This window comes from Callorhinchus milii, unplaced genomic scaffold (genome assembly GCF_018977255.1).
Source record: "Callorhinchus milii isolate IMCB2004 unplaced genomic scaffold, IMCB_Cmil_1.0 Scaffold13, whole genome shotgun sequence".
NCBI lineage: Eukaryota > Metazoa > Chordata > Chondrichthyes > Chimaeriformes > Callorhinchidae > Callorhinchus > Callorhinchus milii.
In genome coordinates this window covers 7,131,531-7,144,517 of record NW_024704754.1, presented here as the reverse complement: position 1 = coordinate 7,144,517, position 12,987 = coordinate 7,131,531, and the positions used below count along the sequence as shown (strand labels likewise).

General features: G+C 48.2%; 1 protein-coding gene across 4 annotated transcripts in view; it reads left to right on the top strand.

Annotated features, from left to right (window-relative positions):
- The first annotated feature begins 463 nt into the window (after nucleotides 1-463).
- The window catches only part of ctnna1 (catenin (cadherin-associated protein), alpha 1), a 68,057-nt gene continuing 55,533 nt past the window's right edge, over nucleotides 464-12,987 (top strand). Inside the window, exons 1-3 of one of the 4 annotated variants that reach the window (XM_007905551.2) lie at nucleotides 464-487; nucleotides 8,567-8,681; nucleotides 9,811-10,006. In XM_007905551.2, the coding sequence (XP_007903742.1) occupies nucleotides 8,577-8,681; nucleotides 9,811-10,006 (301 nt within the window). In that variant the 5' untranslated portion in view covers nucleotides 464-487; nucleotides 8,567-8,576. Of the gene's footprint in view, nucleotides 488-670; nucleotides 922-3,491; nucleotides 3,604-8,566; nucleotides 8,682-9,810; nucleotides 10,007-12,987 lie in introns of those variants that run through there. The other 3 variants (XM_007905547.2, XM_007905548.2, XM_007905549.2) reach the window with 3 other exon arrangements.

The window sequence follows — 12,987 nt, the reverse complement described above, 5'->3', positions numbered from 1 at the left end:
AGAGTCAAAGCCACTGCTTTAAACACTGCAATTAAACCACCACGTTTTAAAAAGGAAATCATAAGTAAACATGAAAACAGAAGCCTGGAGCCATCGGAAAGTGATTTTTATTTTTATATATAACTCCCCCTCCCCCCACCCCACCCCACCCGCCCTTACAATGATGCAACTCAGAAACATAAACACTGGGTCCGGGCGCAAAGTCTGAAACTGAAGAAAAAGTTGAGGCTCGAAAAAGAACTGTACTTTAAAGGGATTTGAGCTTTCTCCTTTTATATATAAAAAAGGCTTTGGTGGGTGTGAGTGGTGTGGTGGCACGTTCCTCCCTCCCCCCAGTCCTGTCCAATTCAGCGCCCCCACCGCACCTGACACCATGACACACGCAATCTCTCTCTCTCTCTCTCTGGGTGTGGCGCTGAGGTCAACCGCGCTCTTCCCAATCCCAGCGGCGGCGCCACTTCCCACCGACCGACCGACCGGAGTTGAGGTAAAAGAGGCCGGTTCCTTGCTCCTTGCTCACGAGTAAGGTGTTAGCTCGGTTGGCTGCTTGGCCTGAAGTCGCCTGTTGCAGCGGCGGCGGCGGCAGAGCGATCACTTTAGAGCTGTTTGTTGTTGTCGGCGGCGCGAGGAGCGCTGGGGTGCGGCCACTTCCCAGAAGCGCTCGCCCGCCTCTCTCTCTCTCTCTCTCTCCCCCCCATCTCCTCCTCTCCCTCTTCTGGTGACTCAGAACCGTGGGTTTAAAGAGTCCGAGAAACAAACCGACCCGAGAGCAGCAGCAGGAGAGGAGGAGTAGAAACCAGAGGCACCGAGAACCCCCTTCTCTCCACACCGATTATTTGTCAACCGAGCGCCGAGGGGGAGAAGCGGAGAAACAACAGTTTTTTTAAAAAAAAGAGGGACGACTTTTTTAAAAAAAAACAGGTGAGGCGAGAAAGTTTGTTTTCAGCCGCTCACCTCCTGACAGGAAATGTCGAGGAGCGGAGAAGGGAGAGGGCGGGGAAACACCGAGAAGAAAGAGAGGGGAAAAGTGATTTTTAGATATAAAAACTCACGAAAAGTGCTGACGACGGCGGAGTGACCGTTGGTGGACGACGGTTTCGAACTCTGGGCGAGTTTGAATGGTGGGGGTGGGGGCGAGTACTCGATCATCTCTCTCCCCCCCCCATCCCGGTCTCCCTCCGCCCCTCCCCCCCCATCCCGGTCTCCCTCCGCCCCTCCCCCCCCATCCCGGTCTCCCTCCCCCCCCGATCCCGGTCGCTCTCCGCCCCCCCCCGATCCCGGTCGCTCTCCGCCCCCCCCCCCCGATCCCCCTCCGCCCCCCCCCCCGATCCCGGTCTCCCTCCGCCCCTCCCCCCCATCCCGGTCTCCCTCCGCTCCTCCCCCCCATCCCGGTCGCCCTCCCCCCTCCCCCCCGATCCCGGTCGCTCTCCGCCCCCCCCCCCCGATCCCGGTCGCTCTCCGCCCCTCCCCCCCCGATCCCGGTCGCTCTCCGCCCCTCCCCCCCGATCCCGGTCGCTCTCCGCCCCTCCCCCCCGATCCCGGTCGCTCTCCGCCCTCCCCCCCGATCCCGGTCGCTCTCCGCCCCTCCCCCCCCGATCCCGGTCGCTCTCCGCCCCCCCCCCCCGATCCCGGTCGCTCTCCGCCCCTCCCCCCCATATCCCGGACTCTCCCTCCCCCCCATATCCCGGACTCTCCCTCCCCCCCATATCCCGGACTCTCCCTCCCCCCCATATCCCGGACTCTCCCTCCCCCCCATATCCCGGACTCTCCCTCCCCCCCATATCCCGGACTCTCTCTCCCCCCCACATCCCGGACTCTCTCTCCCCCCACATCCCGGACTCTCCCTCCCCCCCATATCCCGGACTCTCTCTCCCCCCCACATCCCGGACTCTCTCTCCCCCCACATCCCGGACTCTCTCTCCCCCCCACATCCCGGACTCTCCCTCCCCCATATCCCGGACTCTCTCTCCCCCCACATCCCGGACTCTCTCTCCCCCCACATCCCGGACTCTCTCTCCCCCCCCTCCCCATATCCCGGTCGGTCTTTTCGCCCCCCCAACACCCTGGTCTCTCTCTTTGCCCCCCCAACACCCCGGTCTCTCCTCTCTCTCTCTCCCCTCCCCCCATCCGGGTCGGTTGGTCTCTCCTCTCTCTCCCCCCATCCCGGTCCCTCCTCTTCCCCCCCACCCCATCCCGTTCCCTCCTCTTCTCTCCCCCGCCCCATCCCGGTCCCTCTTCTCTCCCTCGCTCCACCCCGGTCCCTCCTCTTCTCTCTCCCAACCCATCCTGGTCCCTCTTCTCTCCCCCGCCCCATCCCCGTCTCTCCCGCGCCCCATCCCCGTCTCTCCCGCGCCCCATCCCGGTCTCTCCCCCGCCCCATCCCGGTCCCTCCCGGTCTCTCCCCCGCCCCATCCCGGTCCCTCCCCTCCTCTCCCCCGCCCCATCCCGGTCCCTCCCCTCCTCTCCCCCGCCCCATCCCGGTCCCTCCCCTCCTCTCCCCCGCCCCATCCCGGTCCCTCCCCTCCTCTCCCCCGCCCCATCCCGGTCCCTCCCCTCCTCTCCCCCGCCCCATCCCGGTCCCTCCCCTCCTCTCCCCCGCCCCATCCCGGTCCCTCCCCTCCTCTCCCCCGCCCCATCCCGGTCCCTCCCCTCCTCTCGCCCGCCCCATCCCGGTCCCTCCCCTCCTCTCGCCCGCCCCATCCCGGTCCCTCCCCTCCTCTCGCCCGCCCCATCCCGGTCCCTCCCCTCCTCTCGCCCGCCCCATCCCGGTCCCTCCCCTCCTCTCGCCCGCCCCATCCCGGTCCCTCCCCTCCTCTCGCCCGCCCCATCCCGGTCCCTCCCCTCCTCTCGCCCGCCCATCCCGGTCCCTCCCCTCCTCTCGCCCGCCCCATCCCGGTCCCTCCCCTCCTCTCGCCCGCCCCATCCCGGTCCCTCCCCTCCTCTCGCCCGCCCCATCCCGGTCCTCCTCCTCCTCGCCCGCCCCATCCCGGTCCCTCCCCTCCTTCCTCGCCCGCCCCGCCGCCCCATCCCGGTCCCTCCCCTCCTCTCGCGCCCCCCCCCCCGCCCCATCCCGGTCCCCGCCCCATCCCGGTCCCCCGCCCCATCCCGGTCCCCCGCCCCATCCCGGTCCCCCGCCCCATCCCGGTCCCCCGCCCCATCCCGGTCCCCCGCCCATCCCGGTCCCCGCCCCATCCCGGTCCCCCGCCCATCCCGGTCCCCCGCCCCATCCCGGTCCCCGCCCCATCCCGGTCCCCCGCCCCATCCCGGTCCCCCGCCCCATCCCGGTCCCCGCCCCATCCCGGTCCCCGCCCCTCCCCCCCCCCCCCTCGCCCCCTCCCCCCCCTCCCCCCCTCCCCCCCCTCCCCCCTCCCCCCTCCTCCCCTCCTCCCCTCTCCTCACCTCCCTTCTGCTCCTGTGTCTCCTCCCTCGCCCCCCTGTTTCTCTCCTCCCCCTTTACCCATTCCTGTCTTTTCCCCCATTGCCCCTCTGTGTCTCTCGCGGAGTGTCGGTTCCGCCTGGTGGCCGCTGAGGAGTTTCCGAAGAGTTTGGTTTGAGAACCTCCAGGTTTCCGCGGTCGCGGTTTTAAATTGCATTAATTGAAAAGTGTGTAGTGTTTTCTGTGGTGTGTGTGGGGGGGCGGGGGGTCAAGTGAATTTATGCCTCACAATTGTTAGTGTTTGAGTGTTTATTGCAACGTTCCCCGAGTGGTTATGAAGTGATTTCTTGTTTGTGTTTTCCTTCCGTTCAGGAGCGGACTTTTCGGGCCGACGTTAGGCCGCGTCCTGCGGTTTCAGTTCCTTTCTGCATTGTTCCCGGGGCCGAGGGGGGGGTGGGGGCAGAGGGGTGGGGGCCGGGGCCGGGGGAGGGGTGGGGGCCGGGGGCGGTCGGGGCCGGGGGAGGGGTGGGGGCAGAGGTGGGGGTGGGGGAGGGTTGGGGAGAGTGGTAGCTAAGGGGTCAGTGATCAGAGTCGAGATCAGAGCCCTAAATCTCGGCTCGAAAACCAAACTCCTCTCCCCGTTGAAGTCCCGGTTTCCTCGCCCCATCCCCTACACAAACGTCCTGAGAGTTTCCATCGTGTTTTCTCCCATTTTGCTGTGGATCTACTGTACAAAGGAGATTCCTATCGCAGTTTGAACATTTTAAACCTAACTGATTTTTGAAGTGGGCGTTTGTACGTTTGCTACACTCCCCCTATCTTTTTTTTAAAAAAAGGACAGATTGCAGATCACTTTTTGGAATATGCAGCAAATCTTTTGAAACTCCTTTGGTTTCGCTTTCAGCTTTTTTTTCTCGAAGGTTTGCACGCTTTTTTAAATCAACACAACAAATCTGGGGATGGGCGAAATGTGTTCAATTGTAGCCCAATAATAATGTTTCTCCCTCGGAATATGTTGATAAGGGTTAGGGGAGGTTACCGATTAAGATCTTCACCCCTCCCCAATTCGTAACCCTGTGGGATACAGTAGTTTCCACTTCACAAATAAGTCAATTTCAGGGAGTTACCATTTGTGTGCACTTATGTTACTGATCCCACTTTGCAGCTCAGAATTTCGACAAAGTGCAGATAAAGAACCTACTACTCCATTGTGAAAACACTGTTTACCACTGTTCTGATAGAAAGATGTCTTAGCTCTTTTTGTTGTGAGGGGATTTTTTTAAAATTTTTAGATCAGTTGGGATTGTATTCTTTCTGCATTGCTGAACTCAATAACTGAAATGAAATCAATGTACATGCGTCTTTGAAGCATAGTTAGTTCATAGTGATACAAGAATTAATCTAAATAATTTTCTGTATGGCATTATTGATACTGACACCATATAAATACTGTAGTTGATTGATCTTGCTTGTGTTGAGTTGATGGCATAAATACTCAACTTTGTAGATCAGACTGGTAGTTATTGTATACCTGTTGAAGTTCATGTAGTAATTACTTAAAATTAATCACTTTACAGGGCTCTATCTGCATATTTTCACTTTTAGCAAATGACTTCATGCTGCTATTTTATTGAACATTTTTAAAAAAAACTGCCAACAGCCATCTGGATAGTGGAATTTGAAATGTATTTGTTTTCTAAGAGTGGAATGCAATCATGTGTAGAATGAGCCATAAAGGTTTCAGTCCTTTGCTCATGTTCCATTTTGTGTGTAACAGTGTAGTGTTAACTAATAACCTTGTATGTGTATTATCACATTGCACATTAAGGTGTTAAATTGCATTTGTATTGAGAACTTGTCACAAGTTGGCAGTTTTTATTTTGAGAGTTGTACAATCTATTCTCCAGTGGGGTTGTAGATGTTTCATTTTGCAGTTCCTTGATTGATTCTACAAAAATGACATTGCTATTAAGCTGGTAGCTTTATGACATTATGCTGACAATGTAACCTGAAAAGTCCTAGATTAAAACTATAAACCCGAGTTTTCCTTCAGTCATAATTCTTTTATATAGTCTATTTATTGGAATTCTTGCATAAGAGATCCAGTATTATTATGACTAAGATTTGTGTGTGTTCTTCTAAGTGCTGTTTAGTGTCCTTGAATTTAAGATTCAACCCTATAACTGTGCAGTTGTAACTTCAGTCAGTCTATTTGAGGAATGTTCACTAAGCCAGCCGTGTATAAGAACAGTATCCATAAATATCTCTCGCGAAGTAATATGTGAGTGATTTGGGAGTAAAACACCAACTTCTTAGTTTGCTGATTGTACCAAACTGAGTTAACAGAATAAACTGACCACATCTAGAGGGATGTAATTAGGTTAGAGAGTTGGGCTGAGTAGTGTCAAATGTAACTTCACATTGTGAGATTGGGAAAGAGCTAACAAGTTGGTATATAAAGTAAATAGTATTATTGTGATTATTTAAAACACAGGTTGAATCTACTAAAACTGACTACTGTACTATCTCAGTAAATTAACTATAGAAAATCTTACAAATGTGATGCTCTCCATTACCAGTTTGAATATCCATATGAAAGGACAGAGCTTTTAATGCATAAATAATCTGAATGGATGGATCAAAGTTAGGTTCTGAGGCATTGATCGATTTGTATTCATCTGAACTTTATTCCTTGCATTTATTTTGCACTGAAGATGTTTTTTAACTATTAAATGTTAAATGCATTAAATGTTGCTGCAAAATACCTAATTTTTATTCATTACAATCTTCTATGAATGATTAAAAGGTGATCTTTCAGTGAGGTTGGAACCTTACAATCACTAAATTTCTCAGTTGTTTACTGTTGAATACCTGGTACAAGTTAGCCTGGAAATCGTCACTTCGTGAACTAAGCAATCAGAATAAGATAGCACCCTTTAGAACAACATTTTAAGAGAAAATGGGTTGGATTGGTGAATGGTTTTGTAACTTGTGATTGTGTATAACGAAGCTGGTTAAAAGTTCATGTTATTCTTTTGCCTTATTTATATTTTCCTTTGTAGCTTTCTGGCCAGCAAGGCAGTTGAATTTTTGACCTATTCTGCTCATGTATCAACATTTATATGTTGATACATGTGGAAACCCATCATCTTGCTTAAAAGTATCCAAAACCAAACTGAGATATCCATGCATTCCATCTACATATGGAAATCGCAAAGATAGATTGTTGGAATGGAATGTACACTCTTTCCCCGGAGGGACATTTCCTGCTTACCTAATTCCAGAAAGTATTAGGCACAGGTTAGCAAGAGCCAAGGCTTGGGGACCCCAGAGTTTGCGTTAGGATACTGCTGGAATCTAACAACAACCACTTGCACTTATATAGCTCCCTCCATGTAGGGCAGCATCTCGGAGTGCGTTTAACCAGGTAAAATGTTGATTAGCTGGTTGTCCATGGAGTCCTGTAGCTCAGTGGTTAGTGCACTTTCCTTGCAAGTGAGAGACCTGGGTTCGATTCCCGGCAGGGAGAAACCTTGGGCAAGTTTCCTTACTCCACACCCCTGATAATGATCCCTCAAAAAAAATTAATAAAAATTGTTCGCTTCAATCCACGACTGTTTGTGGGACACCGTTGTGCGCAATTGGCTGCTGTGTATCACCCACAAATATACAGTCAATTCACTTTATAGTATATTCCGTGAAGCGCTTTGAGACATCTCGAAGATGTGAAAAGCGCTATATCAAATGCAAGGATTATTATTATTATAAATATCTGACATTGAATCAAATTACTTAGTGGAACATTTTGTAGTGGTCATTTACATTCTAGATTATATTTTCAATCTTGTGTAATTTCAGAACGAGGATCAATTGTCTAATGAACAGACTGTAATCATAGAATCATAAAATCATAGAAGATTATTTTTATTAAAACTGCAAAGCTTGCCATTGGATATTGCTGTCTGGCAAGCTTTCCTATTGCTTTTCCAACTAGGCCACCTTACCTGTTAGGGCTTTGTCTTGCAGGGTTAACAGGAGTTGAGTGGGATGACTCCCGGCCCTCAGTGACTGCCCTTCCAGGTCTTGCCGATGAGCCAGGCTGGTTGAGCTGTCATCAGCAGTGCCCTGAAATACTGTGGACCTGTCTGGCTCAGTAACCGGACTACTGAGACTTTCACAGAGGGCTGACTCTATTCCAACATACTGTTGCTGGGCATGTCACCTTGGAGCCAGTTCAGTTCCATGGAGACCTCTGCTGAACTCTTCTCCACCCCCCACTACCACCACCGCCGCCCAAGAAGGATAGTCATTTATATGTGTTGATGTTAATAGGTGCACAAGATCCAAGGATGACTGCCTATCTTTTTCTGTGAATAAGGCTGACCTCCATTTGCTCTTTTCCCTGGTGGTTCTCTCATGTGCTTTGGATTAGTCATGAATATCTCAATTTTGAATAGATTAAGGGGAGAAGAGGAGCTGTGGGTGAATTCTTGATTAAGATAGCAGATTTAACGTTTTTTAAGGATAATATCAGATTAGTTGTTGTTCCAAGCACATGTAGATTGGAATCCCAGAAATAATTAGTGTATAGATTTGCTTTGTTTTGTCCTTGGGAGTGGTTCATTGTGTGTGATTCGGGAGTGAAAGGGTCAGAGGGATCAGTACTTATCAGTTGCCTGGTTATTGACAAAGGAATGTGCAATGGTCTGATGCTCTGTGATGTGTGCATAATGTTCAATTCTATACACAAGTGGTGACTCAGTCCACACAATATGAAACCTAACCAGTATCTATTAATATTAAATGCATTTTGCTGCATTAGTCACTAATTAAAATTGAGAATCCAGTCCTCCAAATATTTATTTTCATACCAAGTTCCTTCCCAGTTTGGTCCTCATTTTTTTTGTTCAGTTTCTTCCTGTATCTTTTGAAGTCATTAAATCTTGCCTTATCTTTTGAAGTCATGGTTTCATGGTACTCACTGGGACCTTCAAAAAATGACAATTTTTATATAATAATGTATGAGTTTAGATAATTAGTATGGTGGGGGGAGGGTTTAAAACTTGGTGCTATTGCGGTTTGAATTTCAGCGATGTGGCATTGAGTGAATGTATCCTTCTAATGTTATAATGTATAACAATGAAAAAATGTATATGTGTTGTATATAACCAGTTTCGTTTTTTTAACTAGGCAAGCAAATATGACGACTATCAACACTCAAAATATTAACTTCAAATGGGACCCCAAAAATCTGGAGATAAGGACTTTGGCAGTGGAGCGTCTGTTAGAACCACTGGTTACACAGGTAAAAATATTTTAATTTAGCCCCTTGCTTCGGGCAGCATTATTGTTAATGTTCCTACATGTAGTCCCCATAATATAAAATGATTTGTTTTAGATCAGAGATCTCCCTTGTCATTGAGCAGTCAATGTAAACCTAGATTTTTTTTTGTCCCTTGCTAAGAAGTCAGTATGTGATTTGGTGAGGTAATCTTTGGCAATCATGGGGAAGGGAATTGATTTAATGTAGAAGATATTTTTCAAATCTTATAGGTAAGTGGTAATTTATATAATGCTAGAATATGATTATAACAGTTATCGGTGGGATTATTAGCCAAGATGTCAGGAGAAACTCACTTCTATTTTCAAATAATGCCACGGGATTGTTGATGTCCATCTGAACAGACAGATGGGACAATGCAGCAGAGTCTGAGCACCGTGTTGGAATGTTAACCTGGACTCTGAGCTCAAAGTCCTGACATGAAGATGGAACCAACAATCTCTGACTCTGAGCCAAGACTGCTACCAACTGAGTCAGGCTGATACCTTACACTATTTGGCAATAGCATGACTCATTGTGGAACTGAATCACATCAGAAATTCCCAGATTTGATCATGGTTCTGTTATCATTTATCTTCTCTCAGCCAGGTTGTTAATGGTTGCATTACAGTTGGCTTCAACACTATTGGGGATAAATTTTATCTAGGTCTCTGTTCTTGGAAAGTCTATGTTCATGGACATCCAGTGAGGACAGGATCAGCCTTTGATGATGCTCATAGCTGAGTAGTCTTGCTCAAACACAGATTAGGTACATATGTAAAGATAGATGACTTGATGCACTGAAAGGTAGCCAGCAAACATGTTAGTACTTCCTGAGGATGAAGGAAGAATTGAATAAAAGTGTGTAATGGTGTTATCAATATATTAAAAAAAACACAAAATACTGCGAATGTTGGAAATCTGAAAACAAAGGCCGAAGTCGCCGGGAACACTCAGCGGGTCAGGCAGCATCTATGGACTTTCCTTTCTCCATAGATGCTGCCTGACCCGCTGAATATTCCCAGCGACTTCTGTTTTTGTTTCATGAATATATTAGATTGATGGTGTAAAATAGATATCTGTTTAGTCTATAAAAGTAAAATTGTTCTTCCAGGTGACAACTTTGGTTAACACCAGCAACAGAGGACCGTCTAACAAGAAGAAAGGGCGCTCTAAGAAAGCCCATGTTTTGGCTGCATCTGTAGAACAGGCAACACAGAATTTCCTGGAAAAGGGTGAGAAGATTGCTCAAGAGAGTCAGTACCTGAAAGAGGAATTGATAGCAGCTGTGGAAGATGTGCGTAAGCAAGGTGAGTACTGTATAACTGAGGTCAGAAATGGCGATGTTTTTGTCAGATATGTAGGTGGTTTTCCTCCAGTGTGAGAGCTTCCTGGTATTGTTCCAAATATGGTTATACATATGAACAGGAGTGCTTTTATATTCTGATGAAATAAACGTGTTTGGGCAGTTATCTTTTGCATTCTGTAATACATGTCTGGGCAGTTATCTGTTGTACTGCAATCATCTAGCATTCTAGTGTACTCATTGAGTGAATGCATATTTAACCCTTTTCCTGTGAATAATCAAAGTCATTGCCAACTCATCTGATTTACATTAAATGGTGTAGTTACTGTACAAATGAGCTAAAAGTGAACCCTTTCCCTGATAGCTATTGTAGTTAACACTGTTTTGTCGTGTGAATTTATATCTAGGACTTGGTTTAAGTAGTGACATTGTGAAGTCCAGCTCTCATTTTCATTAGTCCACCAATAAACACATGGGTAGATTTATTTTTTAATGTAGGATAAAGCTGTTTTTTTCTGAAGTGCTCTGCTGCTTTTATTGTAGACAAAGGTACAATCAATTATTTAAACTGTTATTGACTCATGTGGATTCTCTGATGTGACGTGACAGACAAAAGACTGCACTTGAGCCTTAGGAAATGATACCTTGTTATTAGATAATTTGATAAAATGTTTCCCTGCTGTGAATGTATTTCACTCGGTTGCTTGCATTAAAATGAAAGCACAGCCAAATATTTTAAGGAGACATTACAATTTTCACAACAACAACTTGCATTTATATAGCACCCTTCACGCCGGATGGAGTGCTTGAGGATTTCCAAGTGCTTTGGGATGTTACCTTGCGTGAGGGATGATATATAAATGCAAGTTGTTGTTGTTGAGATAAGTGGAGGATGCAGTGAGCAAGAATGCTTTTCTATTAAAAAGATAAGATTTGCTGAGAAGGGCCCATAATTCAATAGTTTCTGGAGATCCAGATTTTTTGTTGAACCAAAGATTCCCTACTGGTCAGAATTATTTTTCTCCCCTCAACAACAACAACAACAAGATTCCATTTATAAAGCGCCTTTCACGTCAGGAGGACGTCCCAAGGCGCTGCACAGTTGGGTCATGACCCGAGCAGGGGGGAAATGGTCTGGGTGAGGGGAGGGAAGGGAGGGAGCGAGGAGGGGGAAGAGAGTCGAGAGGGGAGCTGAAGGCTCGGTCAAAGAGAAAGGTTTTGAGACCGGCCTTGAAGGAGGAAAGGGAGGAAGCAAGGCGAAGGCACTGGGGGATGGAGTTCCAGAGCCTGGGGGCTGAGAGGCTGAAGGCCTGACCACCGATGGTAGGGCGGTTGGGGCGGGGGACGTGGAGGAGACCGGAGCCAGAGGAACGGAGGGTACGGGCAGGTAGGTAGGGGGATAGTAGGTCGGAGAGGTAGGAGGGAGCAAGGCCGTGAATGGCCTTGTAGGTGAGGATGAGGATCTTGAAATCAATCCTCCTCCTGAAAGTATTCTTTAAGACTTTTATATGAACATGATTAAACGTATTTGGAAAATATTGTATTCGATCCTGTTGGAAGATAACCATAATATGATCAGAAAGTACAAAAATTGGTTGAGTACAAAATTAGCTAACATATTTACTCGTATAAAACGTATGTAGAAAGATGTATTGAGTTTTTTAACATTCAGTTGGCTATATTGATTCATGAATGATTTGTCTTAGGAAAGCAGCGAGTAATTGTAATTTGAATTAAACTGAATGCATACACTGGTATAAGGTTAGATATTTTCTTCGGTGAAAACAAGTTGCCTCTGGTATTGAACTTTATGTCTGTCCATGTACAGTATGCCACATGACACCACCAAATATGTGGTATAATTGTTCAGCATATTATTATACTTTTATATTCTGCATAATTGACAATGAATAGGTACTGACCAATATTGTTGACCTGTGTTCACTGCAAGAAGACCCCCTTTTGGTGATGCAATATATTTTCACGTACAATATTTTCCACTGAAGTTACAAGCCACTTTATCCAGTATTTATAGTCCATTACAAATAGTATATAAAACCAAAGTTTGCGTTTATACAATGCCCTTCATGCGATATAGCATCTTGGAATGCTATACATCAACAACAACAAGATTATATTTGTATAGCGCCTTTCACGTCGGGAGGATGTCCCAAGGCACTGGAGAGTACAGCATTTTAGGGTTGGGGGGGGGAAGTGGGGTGGCCGATGGCATGGTCGAAGAGGAGGATTTTGAGGCAGGACTTGAAGGAGGCTAAGGAGGGGGTAAGGCGGAGTGATTGGGGGATGGAATTCCAGAGGTTGGGGGCAGAGTGGCTGAAGGCTCTCCCGCTAATGGTGGGTCGGGGGACATGGATCAGGCCGGAGCTGGCTTAGCGGAGGAAGCAGGTGAGTTGGTAGGGGGTTAGGAGGTCTCAGAGATAGGGTGGGGCAAGACCATTGAGAGCTTTGTAGGTGAGGTCCAGGATTTTGAACTGGATCCTCTGAAGGATAGGGAGCCAATGGAGTCGGGCGAGAATGGGTGAGATGGGGTCACGGAGTTTGGTGCGGGAGAGCACACGGGCTGCAGAATTCTGGATTATTTGCAGCGTGTGGAGGGAGGAGTTGGGAAGGGCGACAAGCAGGATTGTTTGCATAGTCGAGCCTGGAGGTGATGAAGGAATGAACAAGAGTTTCAACGGCCTGAGGGGTGAGGTAGTGGCAGAGTTGGGTGATGTTACGGAGGTGAGGGAAGGCAAAGCGGGTCATGGCTTGGGTGTGGGGAAGAAGACAGTTGAGGGTCAAACAAGACACCTGGATTCCTAACTGGCTTGGTGAGTTGACGTGTGCAGCCATGGAGGTTGATGCTGGCGTGAGCCAATCAGGAGGGCCTCAGTCTTGTTCACATTCAACTGTAGGAAGTTTGCCCTCATCCAGGACTTGATGTCCGACAGGCAGTCTGTCAGGACAGCAGTGGTCCTGGAGTTG